Consider the following 21,339-nt stretch of genomic DNA (forward strand, 5'->3'; position numbering starts at 1 on the left):
CGACCTCGCCAAACCCCTAACGTACTAGAAAGGGCCGCGTCTGAGCTACCGCGGCCCCGTAACTCACCAAACTAAACGTCCCTTTCCCGGATCTTCCCTGGCGCCCTGTTCCAACTGGAGCTGTAACCGCCAAGTTTCAAATGGAGCCCGGAGGCGCCAGCCAATCGCAGCGCAGACAGCCGGGCCGGGAACCTGCGCGTGAGCACGCACAACGTGACGCCGGCGAGGGCTTGGGAACCGGCTCGCTACAAGCGAGCTCCGCCCACGCTCGCTGGTAGCCAGCATCCGCTTCCGGTTCCCGGGCCGAATTGGCCGCGAGCCAGGGCGCCGCGGAGGGAGGCCTGTTTGCCGGTGAGGTGGTGCTGCGATAAGTGGTCGTGAGCGCGGGCTTCGGGCGGGAGGCAGGACCTGGATCTGGAAAGGAGCCGGTGCCGAAGGAGTCCATCTGTGGACGGCGCGTTTACTAAGCACCTCTAGAGAAGGTGGGGCGGCGCCTGGCCCCAAGCCCTATGGGAGAGAGTTGGCACTCCCTTGCTGTTTTAAAGTAGATCTTTGTAGCTGCGTTCTAATTTCCCCTTCTCTGGGTTGAAGGCGATGACACCGATATTTCTAGAACTGTGAGAAATGAGAACATGCCATTAGAGTGCTTAACAAGGTGCTAGGCATTTAGATATTTAGAAAAGTTGATAAGGTTTTTTTTTTGCCCCCTTGTCCCCTCCCAATCTCAACACGTCCATGCTGCTAGGCCCATAAATGGATGGCCTTAGGGTGGAACGCTTTCTGAAACAGAGAGCATAGTCCTTTGAAAATCATTTTATTTGCTTTGATTTCTCCTTTTCAGGGCTTTGCCTGAAATGGATACCCGGATCCCTTATGATGATTACCCAGTGGTTTTCCTGCCTGCCTATGAGAATCCCCCAGCATGGATTCCTCCTCATGAGGTGGGAACCATCCTCGTCCCTGAATAAGGGATACCTACCTCCAAGTATGAGATCTATGAAAGATAACGTAGCAAGATCGTGAAGCTGAATGGAGAGTGAATCAAGGGGTGAATTCCAAATGGGGACCCATAGGAGACTTCTTGTAGTATCATCTTTCCAGGACCTTTCACGCCAGTGAATGCCGAAAACTGGGAATCATAGTTTCCATTCTGTCAATAAAATAGTGATCTTTGGGGCTGCTAGCGGGTCCTGAGGCTGAACATCTCATTTAGACTGTGGTATCTGTTTCGTAGAAACTGAGTCTGTTACTTCCTCACTTCCTAGCCCTAAGTTAGCTGGTTTATTGATGTTCTAGAAGAAGGTAGGTGTAATTAAGATTGGCAGTAAGATTTCTGAGGTTGCTGTGTCTTGCAGAGAGTGTACCACCCAGACTACAACAATGAATTGACCCAGTTTCTGCCCCGAATCGTCACACTGAAGAAGCCCCCTGGTGCACAGGTAAACTTATAGAAGCTGCTAATCTCACCTACATTTTGGCCATGCCAGAGGTTGGACTTGGTTGGGGCTTGGATGTGAATTGGGAAGTAGGTGGCCAGAAAAGCTGGTGCTTCCGTAGTGTCTCGTTTTCTTCTGAGTACACTGATGTTCCTACGTATTCTTGTGTCTGTGATCTTGTCTTACAGCTGGGATTTAACATCCGAGGAGGAAAGGCCTCCCAGCTAGGCATCTTCATCTCCAAGGTCTGTGCATGAATGTGTGTGTGGCAGGCTGTATGGCTAGCTACTTCCTTTTAACAAAGGGAATTTATTAAAATACACTGGTGCCCCAATAGCTGGAGAATGGATGACCGGTGGAGTCATAGAATGGGCATAACAGGAACTCACCCTTTCCTTCTCAAAATTACATTTGGGTCAGGTATGGTCAGTAATCTGAGGACTCCAGAGGCAGGAGTGGGAAGGTCAGGAGTAGGCAATAAGAATCTATAAAGCAGGCTAGGTGGTGGTGGTGCACACCTTTAATCCAAGCACTCTGAAAGCAGAGGCAGGTGGATCTCTGAGTTTAAGAACAGCTGGGACCAAACAGCAAAAAAAAGAATCTATAAAGGCAACTGCATGCCTTTTATCCCAGCACTCGGGAGGCAGAGGAGGTGAATCTCTGAGTTCAAGGCTGCCTGGTGTACAGATCAAGTTCCAGCACTACACAGAGAAACCCTGTCTCCTGAATTTCCCCTGCCATCTCCCTGGAATTACTCCATCTCAGTTACGTGTATTATCCCTTTACTAACAGGTCATTCCAGACTCTGATGCACATCGAGCCGGACTTCAAGAAGGGGACCAAGTTCTAGCTGTGAATGATGTGGATTTCCAGGATATTGAGCACAGCAAAGTAAGCATAGCACATGGGCTATAGTCGTATAAGAAGCCATCTCAGGTAGGACAGGCCGGACGGGATTAGCCTTATCTGTAAGAAAGCATCTCTTCAAGGGAAATGCACCAGAAGAGAGCAACTCTCGGTGACCTAGATGTTTGAAGTGGCAGATTACATTCCTTTGGTGTGTTTCTGTCCTGGGTAACCTCTCATCATTTGTACAAGCTGCTGTGTTCCTTCCAGGCTGTTGAAATCCTGAAGACAGCCCGAGAAATCAGCATGCGCGTGCGCTTCTTTCCTTACAGTAAGACAACTTTTTTTTTCCTTACATGGCAGGGCTCTAGGTACATAGAACTCTTATTAATATGGAGAACAGCAAACCCTGGAAGTTGGGAATAGGGAAATTGGGAGCTCAGCCCGAAAATAATGTGGTGTGTTCTTTCTTACCCCAGATTATCATCGCCAAAAAGAGAGGACTGTGCACTAGAGGCTTGCAGCCCATAGCCCTCCATGTGGAATCTGCCCGAGCAGGCTGGCTAGCCCTCTGAGACGCAGTCAGGAAATTCTACTCTCAGCGCCTTCCTGGCTTTGCGGGTGGGGAGGATGGGGAGCAGCTTACCAGCTGCGTTCTATATCAACTGTACTGTCCTTGGAGTTCCCCTAGTTTCCTGGGTGAGTTTCATTCTGGAAAAGAGAGAGCTGGTGATGTTTGTAGCCTGTGTGGAAAGCCAGCTGGAAAGCAACTGGCATTTATCAGGTACCACAGATGGGTCACTTAGCATTTTATTTGTAGAAATCAGAAAGAGAATCTGGGGACCTTCCATCTGATTTGCCTAGCCATGCCACCTAGTCCTTGTACATATACTTTGGAGTCCCATACACTTGGGAGACTCTGAAGAGACAGTGGTTTTGCCCCTTCCTCCTCATCCCCCTAAAGTAAAAACACAGTACCAAACAAATGTGGCTTGAGTGATACTATATGAATATAAAATACCACTGAGTAAAAAAAACCTACAACAACCAAACATTGAAAGAAACAGCAACATCAAACCTATTTTATTATTTTCTTTTTATTAAAAATTTCTGCCTCCTCCCCGCCTCCCTTTTCCCTCCTCCTCCCCCCACTCCCCACGCCCCATTCATCAAACCTATTTTACAACTATCTGTGTCTGGCTAGAATACTTGGGAGGTTAAAGAACCTTAGCTGTAGAATAACCAAGGGATGCCTAGGGTCAAGGACCCTGCAGGCTAAAACTGCCCCTTCTCCAGGAGTGTTAGGCTGACTGCTACAGGGGCTGGTATCAATATATTCTCCTTTCCCATGTTCTCTGATCTGGAACTTAAACCAAGGAAGTAGCATGGATACACTGCTTCTCACAAGCAGCAGTAGGAAACTGGTTCGTAATTTCCACTTGTAGTTTGAGTAGAGCTAACTGCCAACTTCCTCCTTTTTCTGACCCCACCCCAAATAACTTTTTGTCATCGTAGATATTTAGTGACTGACCATTAGATACTACAGAAATCACATCTGTGCAGTCTCCACTGACATCAAAATACCATTCAGAATTTAAAGTTTTTTTATTTCCTCTGAAGAAGGTGCTACAGCAATGAAAGCCCAAATTTTGACTTAAAAATCCCACAGAGAGTCATCAAGATGGTTCTCTGGGTTGACAATCTGAGTTCGACCCCTAGGACCCACGTGGTGAAAGGAGAGAACTGATTCCCAAAGTTGTCTGTTGCCCTCCAACTGCAGGCTTTGGCATGCAAGCACATTACAAGAATCCTGGGGAGCTGAACTGAATCTCTTAATTCCTTCTGGAGAGTGAATCTTTGGTTTGTGGGAGAACTAGAAATCTACCTATTTAAATAAACAAGTTAAATCAGTTTTTCAAGTGGATGACATGCAGAAACTGGCTCTTCCCATGAATCCTACCCCAGCTATACTAAAGGTATTGCTCGAGGCTCAGTTCTGTTATTGGCACCGTACCTTCTGAACAGAGCTGGAGGTAGAATTAGTTTGTCTTCCTGAGAAATCCTCTAATTTGCTCTGCTGACCCCCAGTGGCCATCTGAGAAAGAAAAGCATGGACATTTCTGCAAAACCTGTTAGCTGAGTCTACCAAACAACGTTAAAGTCAAGACTCTCCGTGGTTAAGAAATTTGTGTTGAGTTTTTTTTTCCCCTGAGACAGGTTCTTGCTACATAGTCCAAACTGGCCGTGGACTCAGGATCTTCCCGCCTCATCCTCTGAAACTCAGAGATCACAGGTGTACACCACTACACCCAGCTGTGTTTAACAAGTGTGTGGTGTGTGTGTGTGTGTGTGTGTGTGTGTGTGTGTGTGTGTGTGTGTGTGTGTGTGGTGTGCATCTGTATGTGAAGGTCCAGGGGTGTGTGCTTGGATGTAAAGGTTCAAATCAACTATTTCCTCAATCACTTTCCACCTTATCTTTTGGAGACAGTGTCTCTCACTGAACCTGAATCCTTTTATTTGACTGGCCTGTTTGGCAAGGAAGTCCCAGGGAGCTTCTTCTCTCTGCCTCCCCAGTGCTGGGATTACAGGTATGTGCTGCTACATCCAGGATGCCTCTTTTTTTTGAGACAGGGTCTCTATTATGTATCTCTGGCTGTTGTGGAACTTACTGTGTAGACTAGGCTGGCCTTGAGCTTGGAGAGATTCACTTGCCTCTGCTGGGATTAAAGGTATGTGCCACTATGACAGACTAAACATCCAGCATTTTAACTGTACTGTGGGGTTCAAACTCATGTCCTCATGTTTGTGCAGCTAATACTTTACTGACTTAAACATCTCTGTAGCCTCCAGTTGAGATTACTCCTCACCACTAATTTATTAATTCATTACTCACGTTTTACATCTAAGGTACAGGGAACATTGCAGAAAAGGGGGATGGCGTGGAAATATGTCAGAGCCAGAGGATAGATAGGAGAGCTTTCCTCTGTCTCCTGGATATGACATAGCCTTGTAGTCACAAACACACCACAGCTATGGCTACCTGCATAAGAACTTTTGAGATTTGTATGATGAGCTAGGGGGGAAGTCGATAGAAGCTTCTTTTTTATTATTATTTATTTAATAAAGATTTCTGCCTTCTCTCCACCACCACCTCCCATTTCCCTCCCCCTCCCTTACTAGACCTGGAAGGAAGTGGGAGGTCCTTGGACTCCCCACAGGGCAGGGAACCCTGACTGCTCTTCACTGACAAGACAGGGGGAGTTGATTGGGGGAGGGGGAGGGAAGTGGGAGGCGGCGGCGGGGAGGAGGCAGAAATCTTTAATAAATAAAAAAGTTTCTTGTAAAGATCTTGCTCTAGAATAGCATTTGTTCTAGAATAACATGTAGGTTACGACCCCTTTGAGGGGTTGACCAACCCTTTCACAGGGGTCACCTAAGACCATCAGAAAACAGACGTTTACATTATAGTTCATAACAGTAGCAATATTACAGTTTATGAAGTAGCAATGAAGTAACAAAATAATTTTATGGCTGGGGTCACTATAACAGGAGGAACTGTATTAAAGGGTCGCAGCATTAGGAAGCTTGAGAACCACTGCTTTAGGACGAGGTTCACAGGTATTCATTATTTTAATTTTACTAATGTGGTTATTGTTCTAAATAAGATTCTTCAAGGCCCAGTAGAGTGCCACTGAGCTGGATTTCAGGTTAAATTTTATTTAATGTAGGTGGCTTGCGGGAAGCTTGTGAACCTGGCCTTTTAGTCGTCAATGAAGATAGATAGGGTACTCTGTCACCGAGTAGTTAGGAGATGGAGTAAAAGGAGATGACTACTTCTGGGAGCTGCTTTATTTTAAGTATAGGAGTTGGAAGAGAGTATTAAAACCATAACCCAGCCAGGTGTGGTGGTGCACGCCTTTGACCCCCAACACTTAGGAGACAAAGGCAAAGAGGTTATCTGTGAGTTCTAGGTCAAACTAGTCTACACAGCAAGCTCCAGGACAGCCCGGACTAGATAGAACAGTGGTTCACAACCTTCCCTTTGACCCTTCATACAGTTCCTCATGTTGTGGTGACTCCCAACCATAAAATCATTTCCATTGCTACCTCATAACTAATTTTGCTACTGTTATGAATTATAATGTAAATATCAGTTTTCCTGTGGTCTCAGGTGGCCCCTGTGAAAAGGTTGTTCAACCCCTTCCAAGGGGCCACAGCCCACACACTGTGAGCCACTGACAATAGACCCTGTCTCAAAAACAAACCAGCTGGCCAGTGGTAACACATACCTTTAATCCTAACACTTGGGAGGCAGAGGCAAGCAGATCTCTGTGAATTCAGGGTCATCCTGGCCTACAAAATGAGTGCCAGGACTGTTACACAGAGAAACCCTGTCTCAACAAACAAAACCACCATCACCTTAGGGATGGGAAAGAATAACTGCTATGGGAAGCCCAAACACAGTGTCTACCAAATTGGGCAACGATGACCTAAGCCATAGATGGGGAAAGGGGTTTTGATGCCTGAATTCTGAAAATTCTCAAGTCAGTTTTTAGCCCCTAAGTTTTATGAAATGGTAGGAGAGTTGAGGAGATGAGTCCAGTCTCCTAGGGACAACTAGTAAAAATGAGGAGTTCTGACCACATGGTTTTTACTTAAAGTCAAACGAAGAAGCTACCTTTGGCTAAAGTTAGTTCTGTTTTCCTTTAGCACTAAGCAGAAAGTTTGTCCTGGCTTTTAACACTGAGTGAAGCTTGCTGCTCTGCTTTCACTCTCCCTACCCCTGGAAAAGCTAAGAAAAAAGATGTGCCCCTTTTCCAGGAGTGGAGGTGAAGCCATTTATGAAAGGAAGGGCAGAAACTGTATTGCAAGTGCTGCTGCCTTAGTAAAAGTTCAGAGAGTAAGATGATTTTGTGCTTTCAGACTGTATGATGGGGGGGATGAACCTTGCCTCCTCGCTGTCATAGGGCAATATAAGGTTATCTAAGTGGTGGTGGGTAAGTAGAGAGTGCAAAGGATGTCTCAGAAAGAGAAATGGTGTTGTGTTTTTCACACTGCAGCTGGTTTTGGCACTGGTCTCAATAAACGTCCCATTGAATTCAATTATTGTTCACCCTCTTCTGCAGAGACTTGCCTAGCTAAAGGAGGATAGTAAAGGGACCAGATAACAGAAACCTGTAGTGAGCTTAACTCCTTTATATATGGTGATGCCAGGAGCACTAGAAGCCTTGAACACAGTACTTCTGTTCCAACCTAGTTTCTGCTCCCCCATATAAACAGCACAGTAGGCCCTCCATGTGAGGATTGGACCTGAGGTGTGCAGACCAACAAACCTTACTATTTGTTGTTCAGAGCAGTCATATACCACACTGGTGACACTTCTTTCTGCCCATACATCTAGTACTTGTCTCTGTGAAAGGCCAACCATTGTGTTTTCTTCAGAGACCCCTCCACCGTCAACACATGCCAACGCGTACCACAAGAGACTCATCCTAGAAGCCGCCTCCCCATCCCATTCCATAGTATTCATAGCTTCTTATCCTAAAGCCCATTCCAGACCAGAAACATGAGCCTGGCTTCGCATAGAGACTGGTATTTGTGTTTCCTATTGATCTAGACCACAGCCTCTGGCCTCATTCTAGGGCTCTTGGCCTCACCATAGAAGGAGCAGAAACATTCCTTGAGCTGGACAGGCAGAAATGATGTCACAATGGTTTTCTGCACCTGTACCACCTGACATCACACCATGTTCTCCAGTAGCAACTGGAAACAGTCGTCACAGCCAGGCCTGGGAGTGGGAAGCCCTTTGGCTTCCCCTCTGCACTTCCTTACAGTATAAGTAAGTACTAGATACTGCTAGGCCAAAAGTTGATTACAAGAATAAGTGATCGAGTGGGGACCAGGGTAGCTGAAGTCAGAAAAGGGAAGTGACTTGTCAGAGGAAAGTCTGGGACCGCATAGGGGCAAAGTACTTAATACAGGTAATCTAATCAAGCTTGTGAGCCAGGTGGGGGAGGGGTGCAGGTGCTTGAAGCGGACAGATCATCCCCCCCACCCCCCCACCCGTAGTTCCAGTCCTCTCCTAAAAGGAAGGAAATAGCACAGAGACCACCAGCTGGTCTGGACAAAGCTATTTTTTCAAGTGCTGCACTGGGGCTTCTACACAGGACTGGCAGAGATAGGCTGCCGGTGTCTCTGAACTCCATTTGCTGCTGGAGTTTTCCAGTTCTGCCTGGTCTGTTGCATAAACTCCTCGAGGACTATGTCCTCCGAGCTTGCAGAAGCAGCATAGGAGAACTGAGGGTTAGCAAACTCTTCCTGGGCTTTCTCCACATTCTTGATTCTAGAAAGGCACTCCCTTTCCTGCTTCTCAGCCCTCCCCCCACCTCCATGGATTGCTTGTTTCCCTTTTGAGTCTGTCTAGACAATGGTGTCCCGGGAGTGTTAAAAGGGAAACAACGGAGTGTAGGAAGGTCAGGTAGAGGGAAGGAATTATAAAAGGAAGACAGGAATGATGCAATGCACCCCAAATCAACAGCTTAAAATAGAGAAGGGGCTCCCCCCTCCGTCCATATCTAGGAAGGTGAACATCCAAACTGGCTAGGCTCCCACAAAGCCACACATGAAGTAGGATCAAAACCCTGTGCCATTGTCCTTGGCATCTCATCAGTCCTCATTGATCGCCATGTTCAGAGAGTCCAGTTTTATCCCATGCTTTTTCAGTCACAGTCCAGCTGGCCTTGGTGAGCTCCCAGTAGATCAGCTCCACTGTCTCAGTGGGTGGGTGCACCCCTCGTGGTCCTGACTTCTTTGCTCATGTTCTCCCTCCTTCTGCTCCTCATTGGGACCTTGGGAGCTCAGTCCAGTGCTCCAGTGTGGGTCTCTGTCTCTATCTCCATCCATCACCAGATGAAGGTTCTATGATGATAGGCAAGATATAGGACCACAGGGTAGGGAACCCTGACTGCTCTTTGGACTGGAGAGGGAGGGGGAGAGGAGTAGGAGGAGGGGGAGAAGGGTGGGAGGAGGGGGAGGGAAATGGGAGGCTGGGAGGAGGTGGAAACTTGGGGTTTTTTTCTCATTTTCTCAATAAAAAAAAAGATTTAAAAAAAATAGAGAAGGGGCAACCAGCCCAGTTTTGCCAGTGGGTATGGGATTATAAAGAAAACAGCAGAATGGGTTTTTGAAGGGAAAGAAGAGAATGGAAGGGATGAGGGGGAAGAACAATTCCAAGAAGATCACCAGCTGACAGGCAGGGAGACAGAAAACAGGGCTGTGGAAAGCACCAGGCTGTGGCGTGAAGCTAGACCATGCTTCCGGTTCAGTCTTGAAAGTGACACTTAGAGGAAGCTTTTAAAAATTCCATCATAAAACAGCAGTCGGCAAGGGGGTGGAATAGGCTTCCAAGCCTCATACTGACTTACCTGGTAGCCACCTTGCAAGGATGGAGAGGGACGAGAAATGGCTCATATGTGGCTCTGCAGTCCCGTGAGGAAATTTCTTTGCTCTTCTCCCTCCTTTTCTTTCTGGGTCTCCCCTCACCTATATGTCCCCTGAAAACCTAGACATCCTATCTACCCCTGCCCAGACCAACTGGAAATCTTCACTCCCCCTCCCCCCCCACATAGGACACCATCAGGTTGACTCTAACTTTGTAGGATACCAGCTCCTTGTTCATTCCAGGTTGAAGACTTGATATTGTAGTGTCAATTTGGGGATGTTAGGAATATAATTGAATCTAGCTCCCCCAAATCCTTCCTGTGGTTTCCTATTGCCATGCCCTGTTACCTGTGTCTTTTCCCAAAAGATATCCCAGACTGTGATTACTTTTACCCAGTTGGGATGACATTTTTCTTCCTACAATTCCATTTGACTGTGTTACTGTCTGCTCAAGGGCCTTTTTTTTATTGACTATAACTACTCTGCTTGATTTCCAGGAGCCAAAGCAATCTAGCTTCTCTTTTCTGCTCTAACTCCTAAACACCTAGAACACAGCCTAGGCAGAACCGCCTTCCTTTTTTGCTCCTCAAAATGCCATGTGGGCTTCCTACCTTCTAGCTTCTTCCCATGCCAGGTTTCCAGTCTGGAATGTTCCTTCCTTCTATTATTAATATCCAGATTTTACCCATTCTTCATAATATGACCCGCATGCAACTAACGCTTAGCTGTTGGATTCCATTCACTTTCCCCAGTGTTCCTCATCCAGGCTGTATATTGACTGAAGGCAAAGACAGCCTTAAATTTCTTTGTATAATCTGATTGTGTTGCAGAGGAATGAACTTGTAATAAGTGCTCAATAAAAATAAGATACCAAAAGCTGTAAGAATCTTGGGGTAGTCTTTTGGTTGCTTTGGGGTGCAAATATAAAATATAAAATAATGCTCTTTGGATAATTTCTAAGGCTATTTCTAAAAATAATGACCTGTAGATAGTCGTTTGATAAGGCATGGGGAAAACTGGGCAATTATGATTGTAAATGACGGACAAATGGCTTTGGTGAGAAACACGTCTAGTGCTAATCTGAAGGCATAGAACCAAATGAATGGCATCAAAGAATTCTATCAATTCCAGTCATATAATTCTCATTTTATATCCTCCTTTCCTGCTATTTCTTATCTCCTAACCTTCTCCTTAATTCTATCTTCTCTTAGATAGTAGCTAATGTGGAGATCACATGTTTAGAGCCAGATGGCATATAATAGAATCCTATCTGCCTCATAATCACTCAAACTTGACCAGGTCCCTTGTCTTTAAGCCCCAGAGTTCTTCCCTCACCCCCCAGGGGAAAGCGCAAATGCAGTCCCCCACTAACAAAATTATGCAGTCGAGTTTCCCGCATTTGGGGAAATCGCAGGGATCAACACACCCCAAGTGCAATGGGTGAGCCTCACTCTGGGAAAACCACCTGTGTGATCATGGTATCTCCCCTGCCAGGTAAGTATAAGCCTCAGAGTTCATATGTGTAAGTCGAATACCATACCTGGCCAGGGTTGGGGATGGAAGGCCCCGAGTTCATCCTCTGCACCTCAGAAACAACAAAACCCTGACCACCTGGCCAGTGTACCTAAATAGTATTCTTAGGAAGGGAAGATGATAGATGTAAAGCTTTCGTGAATTGTGTCTTGTTTTCATTTTCTATTATTAGTACATTTTGATTTCTCCATTTTGTGCCCTTGTATGGGTGTGGGGGTACAGGTGGCATGGTAAACAGGTGAAGGTCAGAGGACAATAAGATCTTCACCATGCAGATCCTGCGGTTTGAACTCAAGCAGTGAGCTAAAGAAGCGCCTTTACTTGTTGAGACATCACACCAGCCCCATTTGTATCATTTTAGTGACAGGGTCTTGCTGTACAGCCTAGGCAGGCCTCATACTTGTGATTCTCCTGCCTCAGTGCTGACCACTAAGTGTGCTAGGATTACAAGCAAGCACCCCTGTGACTCGTTTGGACTGTAAAAATCTTATATAACAAAGATTTTCTGTTCTCTGCATTTTCCTTTCTCATTACCTAAGATCTAAGCTTCCTATGGGTCCCATAGGTATTCATTTAGCTTGAGGCTGGCTCTGAGGCCTGTGAGTGTGCTGAACACTAGCTGAGGGGCATTTTAAAAGACAAATAGTCTCAAACAAAGATGAAACCTCAGAGCCATGCATATAGCATGTAGGATGGGTTAAGGGTAGAAAGTAGAGGCTGCAAATTACCTATGAGCTTACATTGTGCTAGAGGCCAGATTGGTGCCTTCGTGCTTGAGTTTGCCATCCAGTGCCAGGCCCTGTTTCTGGTAGTAGGCAGCCAGGAGTGGAGTTACTGCCAAGGTCCGTGACCCTATACATATGCAGTAAGTTGTCATCGCATGTTTGCTTTTGTCTTTTCCAGACAGGGTTTCTCTGTGTAGCCCTGGCTGTCCTGGAACTAGCTCTATAGACCAGGCTGGCCTCGAACTCACAGACATCCACCTGCCTCTCCTTCCCGAGTGCTGGGATTAAAGGCATGTGCTACCACCAGCCAGCAGTGATCACATGTTTTAATAGGCCTGTTTGAGGAAAAAAAACTAAGATAAATGTAAATGAGTAAGAAGTCCAGTTGCGTTTTAGAACCTGTGGTCTGGGGGTTAGATGCAGAGCAATAAGACACTCACCTGCAATCTTGATTCTTTAGATGACCCTGTTGGTAGAGTTGTTGATAAAAACAGACAGAAATAGCTTCTCCATAGTGAATCTGAACCAGAAGAAGGTTGGAGGGAGGATACCCAGACCTAAATCTAGAATTTTCATTTCCTTAAAACTGTTGTCCCGACTCCCATGTCTGCCTACTCAAGTTAAGACATCAGTAAAAAGGGAGTATCAGAGGGGTTCTAATGTGAGGGATAGGATATAGGTGGGTATCACCAACCTCCCTGTCCATCCAGGAGTTGTTGGGGTTGAGCTGATGAGAAGAAGCTGCGAATGGTCTGTGCACGGGGACCAGGGTCTGGTTCTGGGGTGAAAACTGCACTTTCCGTGTAACCAGCAGCACAGAATAGCTGAGTAGAGGCCAAAGGATATGATCAAAATCTCATTCTAGAACCACAGACAACTCCATACTGCCCTTAGATCTCTGTGTTTACTTGGGGATGGAGGTGGGGAAAGGCCTCCCTCAGAGAATGCCTTGAATCTTTGGTGTTCTATAAACCAAGGGGTTGCAAACTGGCCCGCTGGCTAAATCTGTCCTGTTTCTTGTTTATCTATGGCCTGCAATCTAGGAATAATGCCTGCAGTTGTAAATGGCTAAAATAAAGAAAAAGCCATAGTCTATGACAGATGTTATATAAAATCTAAGTGTCAGTGTCCAAGAATTCAGTTTTGTTCGAATGCAGCAACATGTTTTCATTTTTTTGGTATCCATGACTACTCTAGCACCACAACAGCAGAGTTCTGCAGTTGCAACCAAGACATGGGAGCCCACAGATTATAAATATGCCTCATTTGGCTTTTCACATGTCTCCCAACCCATGTCCTAGAGTGAAGAAGGAAAGTGAAATAGGAGGGAATCAGGACATCCAAGTTGGTGGCAATGGTGCTATGGTAACTAGGTCTGCTGTCCTAAGAGCAGGGTCGGTGGTAGAGGCATAAGGCAAGGATTTGAGGAACACCAAGAAATACCTCTTAGGGATTTTCTCATTCAGATTTTCTGCAAAGAAATTCTTCACTTCAAAGTCCACCCCACACAGCTGTAAAGAGTCAGGAACAAAGAAAAATGCATTTCCAATTCTATCTCTCCCTTCCTTGTGGGACCACATAGAAATGTCTTCATCCCTTAGCTCCATTTCTCCAATCTCGTCCATCTGTCTTTCTTCCTACACCTCATTGTAACTACATGTCTGTCTATCTGCTCTCTATCTGTTTGGAGCCAAAGCATTCCCCAGGTGCCTGTGAATTAAAGGTTTGGCCCCAGCTTATGTTTCTTTTCTTTTTAAAACAGGGTCTCATTGGGTATCCCTGGCTGACCTGGAAGCCACTGACCAGGTTGGCTTCAAATTCAACAGAGATCTGCCTACCTCTGCCTTCCAAGTGCTGGGATTAAAAATGTGCACCACCACACCCAGCCTAGATGATGTTTTTGTTGGGAGGTGGTAAAAACAAATTAAGAGTTGAAACCTCTTAAGAGAGATTGGGAAAGTTTGGTTATTACAGACATGCACTTCTTGGTTCCTCCCTGGACACTATGGGGACCAGACCTCTTCTGCCATAAGCTCCCACCATGATGTACTGTGTTGCAACAAATCCAGATCAACTAAGTTGCCATAGACTGAACTATGAGAGAAAAAAAGACAAAAAGTCTTCTTTTTGGATTGACTATGTCATTGGTGGATAGGTAACTAGTTCACTGTCTTCCCTTGCCTTTCCTGAATTTTCAGGCCTAGGTGCAGTGTCACTGAATAGGGCAGGGTAGCAACCATCTAAGAAATCAAAAGGATCTCAGCAAAACAGGGAGACCTTTTCCTGTTCTTTTATCTCTTCGTCTCCTCTGGAAATTGCCCAAGACTTAAAGTCAGTACCTGGAGTGTGAAAGGCCCCAAGTTTGTGCAGAAGCTGTAAGGCTGTGAGGGGGCCCTGGGTGCTGCTTGATTCAGCTGGAGCCACTTGCTTGGCCTGTACATAGAGATCTTCGCATATGTCAGACCAATCACATCCAAGTCATCACAACCATAGTAAAAAGCACATGTCAACATGACAAACACTGCAGGCAAAGGAGGAAAAGAGGGACTTGTCAGAGCAGTGGTGAAGGAAATCCTAAATGGGGGATAGCAGGGCCCAGAGAGGACCCTGTTATAATCCAGAAAGCGTGGCCATTAAGAAAAGGATCAATACATTTGGTTGCAGGCAAATTTTAAATGTCTCTGTTAAAAGTTTCAAAAATTAAAAAAGGAAATCCAGAGTTAACATATTTGAAGCACATTTAATAGTTTAGCATCTGGAATATAAAGAACTCTGGGAGGCTGAGGAGATTGTTCAGTTGACAAAGAACTTGCTGCGAAAGCATAAGTACTTGCATTTGATCCCATGTAAAAAGGTGGGGCGTGGTGGTGGTACATGCTTCCAATTCCAGCTCTGCTAGGTGGAGAGAGGTGGGGAGCCCTGAGGCTCAGTGGCCAGCCAGCCTAGTCTAACCAGTGAACCCCAGGACAGTGAGAGATCCCGTCTCAGAAAACATGGTAGATGGTGCCTCTTGAGGAATGACACCCAAGGTTGGCCACTGGTCCCCACATATACCTGTTCACATGTGAATAAAATAACTGTTACAAATCAATTAAAAAATGCCATTCTCAAAGTTTGCAAAGAATGAGGATGTATTCTTAGTAGAAGCACAAGTGGAATGACTGGCCAATGATTTGTGTAGTCTCAGTAGTAATCAGATGCACTCAAATTAAAGCCACAGTGGGAAAACATTTCACACAGATCAAACTGTCAAAAATATTAAAGCCAGACAACACTAAGTGTTCATAAGGATGTAGCCCAATTGGAGTTCAAATGAACAATTGGTGGGAACTACATTAATATAACCACTTTGGAAAACTGGTGCTGTCTAGTAAAATTGAATCTTTTCTCATCTTCACTTATGAATGGGGCTAAGGTCCTTATTAGAGAAGACTTATGTAGCATCCATCTTTTTTTCTGTTTCTTCTGCCACCTAAGGATACAGCATTCCTCCCCTCTGGAGGGCCCAGCAATAAGGCACAATTTTAGATGCAAAGAGAAGCTTTTTACCAGAGAATTGAACATGCTAATCATTTGAACTTGGATTTGCCAGGCTACTGAATGGTAAGAAAATGGATTTCTTTTCCTTATATATCACCCAGTCTTGGGTATTATGGTATATCAGCATTAATGGACTAAGAAATATATTAGCATGATTAAATCTCAAAAAATAAATACCAACAGTGTGTAAAAAAAACTTCTAGCAACAGAACTAAATGCATGGTGCATCACCATTTATATAAAGCTTAAAACTGTATGTAACAATATAAAATTGGTTGTAGATACATAAACGTAAATTATAAGTATACAAGCATCATGGAACAAATAAACAGTAAACCTAGGAGAGTGGTCACCTGCGTAGGAGAAAAGAGACGGGTGAGGGAGAGAGACTCAAAGGACACAGGAAGCCTCAGGTTCTATAGTTCTTTTCAAAGCTAGGTAGTAGCTATAATCTTTATGCCTGAAATGTTTAATAGTTCAAAGGAGTTAACGAGATTTAGGGTCGGGTACCAGCAAGCTAGCACAATGGGTAATCCCCCACAAGCTGGATGACGTCACTTTAATCCCTGGGACCCACGAAAAGCTGGAATTGGTGGCTTGCATCTGTAATCCCTGCATTCATAAGGCGAAATGGGAGCAGAGGCAGGAGATTCATGGGTCAGCTAGACAGAGTAGCAGAACAAGAGAGACCTCAAGCGGAAAGGAGAGAACTGACACTCCTAAGCTCTTCTCTGACCTCTGCACACACCCCATCACATCTGCATTGACATACCTGTATTATATGCATGTGTGCCCATACAAACACGTAATAATAACAACAAAATTTCAAAAATATTTCGGGTCAGGATACCTGGACTTTAATAGGACTTATAAAATTCCCTTGGCTTCTCTGAACCTGTTAGTATGATTGTCAAAAATAGGACTGGAGTTGAGGAGATGGCTCAGTGGGTAGCCGTGCTAGCCCTACAACCACAAGGACTGAGTTACAATCTCCAGAACCCACATAAAAAGCTGGACATGGCTGCATATGCTTGTAATCCCAGCATTTGTGGGAAGAGACAATTGGATCCCAGAAGGTCACTGGCCATCATGCCTTTCCAACATGCTGGGCTCAGTTCAGTGAAAGACCCCATCTCAAGTGCATAAGTTCTAGAGGATGCCACCTGGAGGTCTCCTGTGGCCTCAGTGGGTGAACAGGCCAGCATACATGTACACTCGCATGCACTACCATCACATTCACACAGCACATACATACATGCCCTCAATACACACATGGTCCTGCACTGTGAGCCATAACTCTATTATGTAGACTTCACAAAAATCCTTAAGTAAAGAAAAAGTTAGGTAATGGATCAGGATTCCTCTCCTTCTACTTATTTATTTATGCATTTGTTTATCTTGACACAGGGTATCCCGTAGCCTGAGGTAGTCTTGAACTTCTGAACATGTGCCACCATGTCTGGTTTCTGCAGTGCTGAGGATTGAACCCAGGACTTCATGCATGCGAGACAAACGCTCTGTCAACTAAGCCACATCCCCAGTCAGGTTCAGAACTTCAGGCCATAACTCATGAGGGTCTAGACTTTAGAGCCTAGTCTCATGTGTACCAAAGTTCACTCAGAGGATAGCTATGAGGAGTTAATGTATAAAAAATCCCTTTGATGCTTAATGTGGCATTTAGATGTAATCTTAGCACCTGGGAGTTGGAGGCAGGAGGATCAGGACTTCATGACTAACTTTAGCTCCGAAATGATGAGGCCAGAATGAGCTGCGTAAGACCCCGTTTTTAACAAAGAAAGAAAAATAATTTTATTTGGAAGCATCCATAGATATGAATGATTGGTAATGATGATGATGATAATGGTGATAGAAGTCTTAGCAAAAGATGGAACAGGTACAAGTGAACTCATACTTTGCAGCTGTTATCTAAGATTAGGGGTAGACAGAAAGCCTCCGAACTGTACTAATGGGGTGTGGGACGGGGTAGGCAGGTGTACTCCAAAGCTAAAGTGACAGGAAAGGGAAACAGAGATGGGTAACTTTAAGTCTATCTGGAGTCTTTACACAGAGAACTGCCAACAGCCATGCGTGAATAGAAACCAACTTATTATATATGTTGTACATGGTCCATAACTGCTGCACACACCAAAACAAAACCAGACTAAAGTAGGAGGGGAATGGTTAGGAAGGAGGAGATCCTCGGGAATGGGGGATGAATATGATGATAATATACAAAATATGTAAGAAAGAATCCTAAGTGCTGGCTCAAACTCACAGAGCACTATCTGCCTCTGCCTTCCAAGAGAATAGCTCTCCTGAAATGCTAGGCTTCGCATTACCATCAAGCCAGATCCCCAGCCCTGCAATCCAACCCTTTCCATCTCCATGGCTTCTCGGTCTCTTGCTATCTTTCCTCGCTCCTCTGTAGTCAGAAGAAGGCTATGTCCTCGCAGAGGAGAGAGATGATGCTGAACTGCTGAGCTCAAATCAGAGCTTAGGCCGCACTCACTGACTTTGCTCTTTCCATGGCCCGAGTTAGGCACCCATAGCAAGGTGCTCCAAGGTTCATCAGGTTGACAACCTCTCCACAAAGGTTACTAGACCCTTTCCTGACTCGTTCCTTATCTCTTTCATTTGGCCCTGCCTTTGCCTTCTTCAGACTCTTGGTGGTAGTACAGTGATTATAGGGATCAAGCCTATGACCTTTTTAGAGGCAGGGTCTCACTATGTAGTCCTAGCTGTCATGGAACTCACTTTGTAGATGGGGCTGGCCTCAAACTCACAGGATCTCATACATGCTAGGCAAGCACCCCACCACTTAGCTTTCTTTTTACATTTTATTTTTAGACAAACTCTCATTAAATTGCCCATTCTTGAACTTGTTTGTGATCATCCTGCCTTGAGCAGCCCAACCACCCTCAGTTACTGGGATTACAGGCCTACCTTACCAAATCTGGTAGCTCGCTTTTACTTTCTTTTAAAAATCAATGTCTTCTCTAAATGGATCCATTTTTTTGTCTTAATTGTATGAAGCATAGACATACAAACTTGTGAGTATTAGAAAGTAGAATCGAAAAGAGAATCCAAAGCTCTCCCACAACGTCATATTCCAGAGAGAACGGCCACGTTATCTATCTTCTGTGATCTGTTGCCAATTGTTTTGTTTCTGTAACTGAACACAAAGTAATCTCAGGTGCTTATAACTGGTCTCTCATTTCATTTTTGAAATGAAACTTTTTTAAATTTCATGACCACTGTACCTTCGTGTGCATTTGTGAGAGAGGCCAAGTAAAGTGGTGTTAGACAGTAATACTGTCACATGCCCACACCTTTTGTCTTACTCGCTGCTAGCACTCAATGGCATAGAATAAGATACTTTCCATTAAAACACACACCTCTGATGAAAAGGACATAAGAAAATACGGTGGAAGTGTGATGATGCTCAGAAAGTGACCAAACAGAACTGGGGGTAAACTTCAGAAATGTGTGTGATTTAAATGAACAATAATATAAAAGTCTGCTAAAGAAACATAAAAGAAATTCAAAGGAAAGGAAAAAATCTATCTAATTTCTGAGTAAACGAGCATTTTGGGGGAGGTAAGTTCTGATACATAGCTCCATTGGCCTGAAAGTTGCTATGCGTGCTAGCCTGGCCTTGAACTTGTACTTTGCTTCCTGACTCAGCCTCTTAGATACTGGGATAGATGGAGGCCATCATGCAAAGTACCATGCAATTTTTACAAGTAAATATTTCCTTCCCTATGATATTCTGGGCATTTTTAGGAATGTGCCAGGGGCGGGGTATTTAGATGTTAAAAACAGAGTATTTGTTACTTATAAATAAGTTAGCTAACTCGTGGCTATCCTGCAAAGTTTCTCTGATATTTGAAACTTGCCAGAATGCTTATTCATGGTGCTTAATCTGAGAGATGAAGGAGCGTTTATTCCTCAACATCTAAGGGCTGTTTCTAGACTAGTCATCACCAACTGATTCAATCTTTTTTCCAGTTGAACCCAATTTTCAGTCCAGTTGGATCACAGTGGGGTTAATCCATAGTGCAAATTAAAAGGGGAAAATGCAGTGGAAAATATTTCTGTGCAATCTTGAATTAGAGTTCTGCTGCCAGAGTGCTGTCTCCTGCTGTTACTGCCTGTGGTTGTTATTCCTTTGGAATTTTTTGTTAAAGGAATGTTTAGGCTCTCTCTCTCTCTCTCTCTCTCTCTCTCTCTCTCTCTCCCTCTGTCTCAACACATACGGACACACACACACACACACACAAACACAAAAAAAACAAACAAAGGAAAAACTCAGTGGAATGACATATATCATAGCTTACAAAATGGAAGCCCAAGGGACACTTAGGGTATAAAATAGAAATAAATAAATAAATAAATGGAATGGTTAAAGACCTATACAGGTCTTTAAAAATCACTTAATGAGTTGTTAGCATTTGAAGGTCAAGACATTTATGTAAAAATATGGGCTTTTCTGTGTGTTGGTTCACTCCATAGGCGTCTAAGCTTAAATGGAAACCAATAGTCGTGCAGGACTGCCATACCAATAATGGGAAAAAACAGAAATTTTGTAAAGACATTATTTTAACTTCAACACATATTTGCTTTGTGTAATTTTGAAGAGCATAATTTTATTTGTTCTCTAGAAGCATAGTTATTTTGAATACTCTTTGGGGAAAAAATGAACAATCTTTAGAGATTTGGGTCCTATGAAGTGCTTACCGTGAGCTCCACTTCCAGTTCTTTTTACAACCAAAAGAATGTGGCCATGTTATGCCCTGCTTCCTGGTTGTCAGGACCTGGCAGACAAAACACTTGCAGTTCCTGTCACTTTCCGGTTTTCTGATGCCCCTCTGGCCTAGGCCTCTCATTCATGTCGTCTGTCTCGCATGTGTGGCTTTTCTGCACAGGAGCTGGTTCTCCTGCAGCTTACAAAAACCAATAAGGACTTCTATTTACTCTTTCAACCTTTTAAGTACTCGGGGTCAACAAGGATTGCTCCATCTTCAGAGAGAGGGGGAGGTGGCATCCTGATCAGAAAACCTTTGAGTATGAATTCGACAGGGGTTGATTCCTGGAAAGATGCTTCCCTTCCTACCCTTCAATTGGCCTCATTGTTCTGTGTGGTCATGCTTGGCCTGTGTTTTACTTCCTGGCTCCCACTCCCTTCACAGGCTCTTTCCCCCTTGGGACTCACTAACCAATGGGCTCCATCATGTCCAAATCATCCACGAAGCCTCATTTCCCAGGTACAGGGAAAGCTGGTGTGGAACAACTTGCTGGGGCAGTCTCAGTTATCTTTGAATGAATAGTCCCAAAGCCCAGAGCTCAGCCCGCCGAGACCTTGAGGGATGTGTCCGCTTGTCCCCTTTGCACTTTATTTGCTCGGCTGTACCAGGTTCTCTTACCTTCCCACTGGAGCTAGTCTCCCTAAACACTCTATGGGGTGCAAATCAGAAAGAGGAAGGGAGTTGGCAGATTAGGAAAGAGGAGAGAAAAGAAAGGGAAGTTTGGGGAACAGAAAAGGATTCCTAGGATTAGAAGAGGCTCCAAGAGCATGAGATAGAGCAGAGCAAAGGTAGGAATAACTGGGGGGGGGGGGGCAAAGCTATGAACCTTTCCATCCCAAAGGCAAACACTCAGGTTTGGATAAGGAACAATTCAGAGATCCAGAGCCCCTAATATACTAGACACTTAAATACCAGGCCAGCACTCAGTGCTTCCTGTTCTTCCCCCTTCCTATGACACCTCTTCAGTTACACATTTGGCCAACTGGACAAGGGGAAAACACCTCCCTCCCTATT

At 44.7% G+C, this 21,339-nt stretch overlaps 2 protein-coding genes and 1 non-coding gene across 4 annotated transcripts in view; 1 reads left to right on the top strand and 2 right to left on the bottom strand.

Moving 5' to 3' along the window:
* Kif4a (kinesin family member 4A) overlaps positions 1 to 232 on the bottom strand; it is a 122,527-nt gene extending 122,295 nt beyond the window's left edge. Inside the window, exon 1 of the mRNA XM_075957091.1 lies at positions 68 to 232. The gene's annotated coding sequence lies outside the window, so the exon portion shown is untranslated. The remainder of the gene's footprint in view (positions 1 to 67) is intronic.
* Positions 229 to 3,447, top strand: Pdzd11 (PDZ domain containing 11). 2 transcript variants are annotated; one of them, XM_075957096.1, is made up of 7 exons: positions 229 to 351; positions 842 to 941; positions 1,356 to 1,439; positions 1,625 to 1,681; positions 2,229 to 2,327; positions 2,553 to 2,613; positions 2,762 to 3,447. In XM_075957096.1, exons 2-7 carry the CDS (start codon positions 855 to 857, stop codon positions 2,794 to 2,796), a joined length of 423 nt encoding a protein of 140 aa, XP_075813211.1. In that variant the 5' UTR covers positions 229 to 351; positions 842 to 854; the 3' UTR covers positions 2,797 to 3,447. The 2 variants fall into 2 exon arrangements, with proteins under 2 accessions (XP_075813211.1, XP_075813210.1); XM_075957095.1 differs by having other exon boundaries at positions 284 to 482.
* Positions 3,448 to 11,061: 7,614 nt separating this feature from the next.
* On the bottom strand, positions 11,062 to 11,224 carry LOC142841911 (U1 spliceosomal RNA). The gene has a single exon (XR_012909147.1). It is a non-coding gene; the product is annotated as a U1 spliceosomal RNA (small nuclear RNA).
* Between the last annotated feature and the right edge of the window lie 10,115 nt (positions 11,225 to 21,339).

The sequence above is a fragment of the Microtus pennsylvanicus genome, chromosome X (genome assembly GCF_037038515.1).
Source record: "Microtus pennsylvanicus isolate mMicPen1 chromosome X, mMicPen1.hap1, whole genome shotgun sequence".
NCBI lineage: Eukaryota > Metazoa > Chordata > Mammalia > Rodentia > Cricetidae > Microtus > Microtus pennsylvanicus.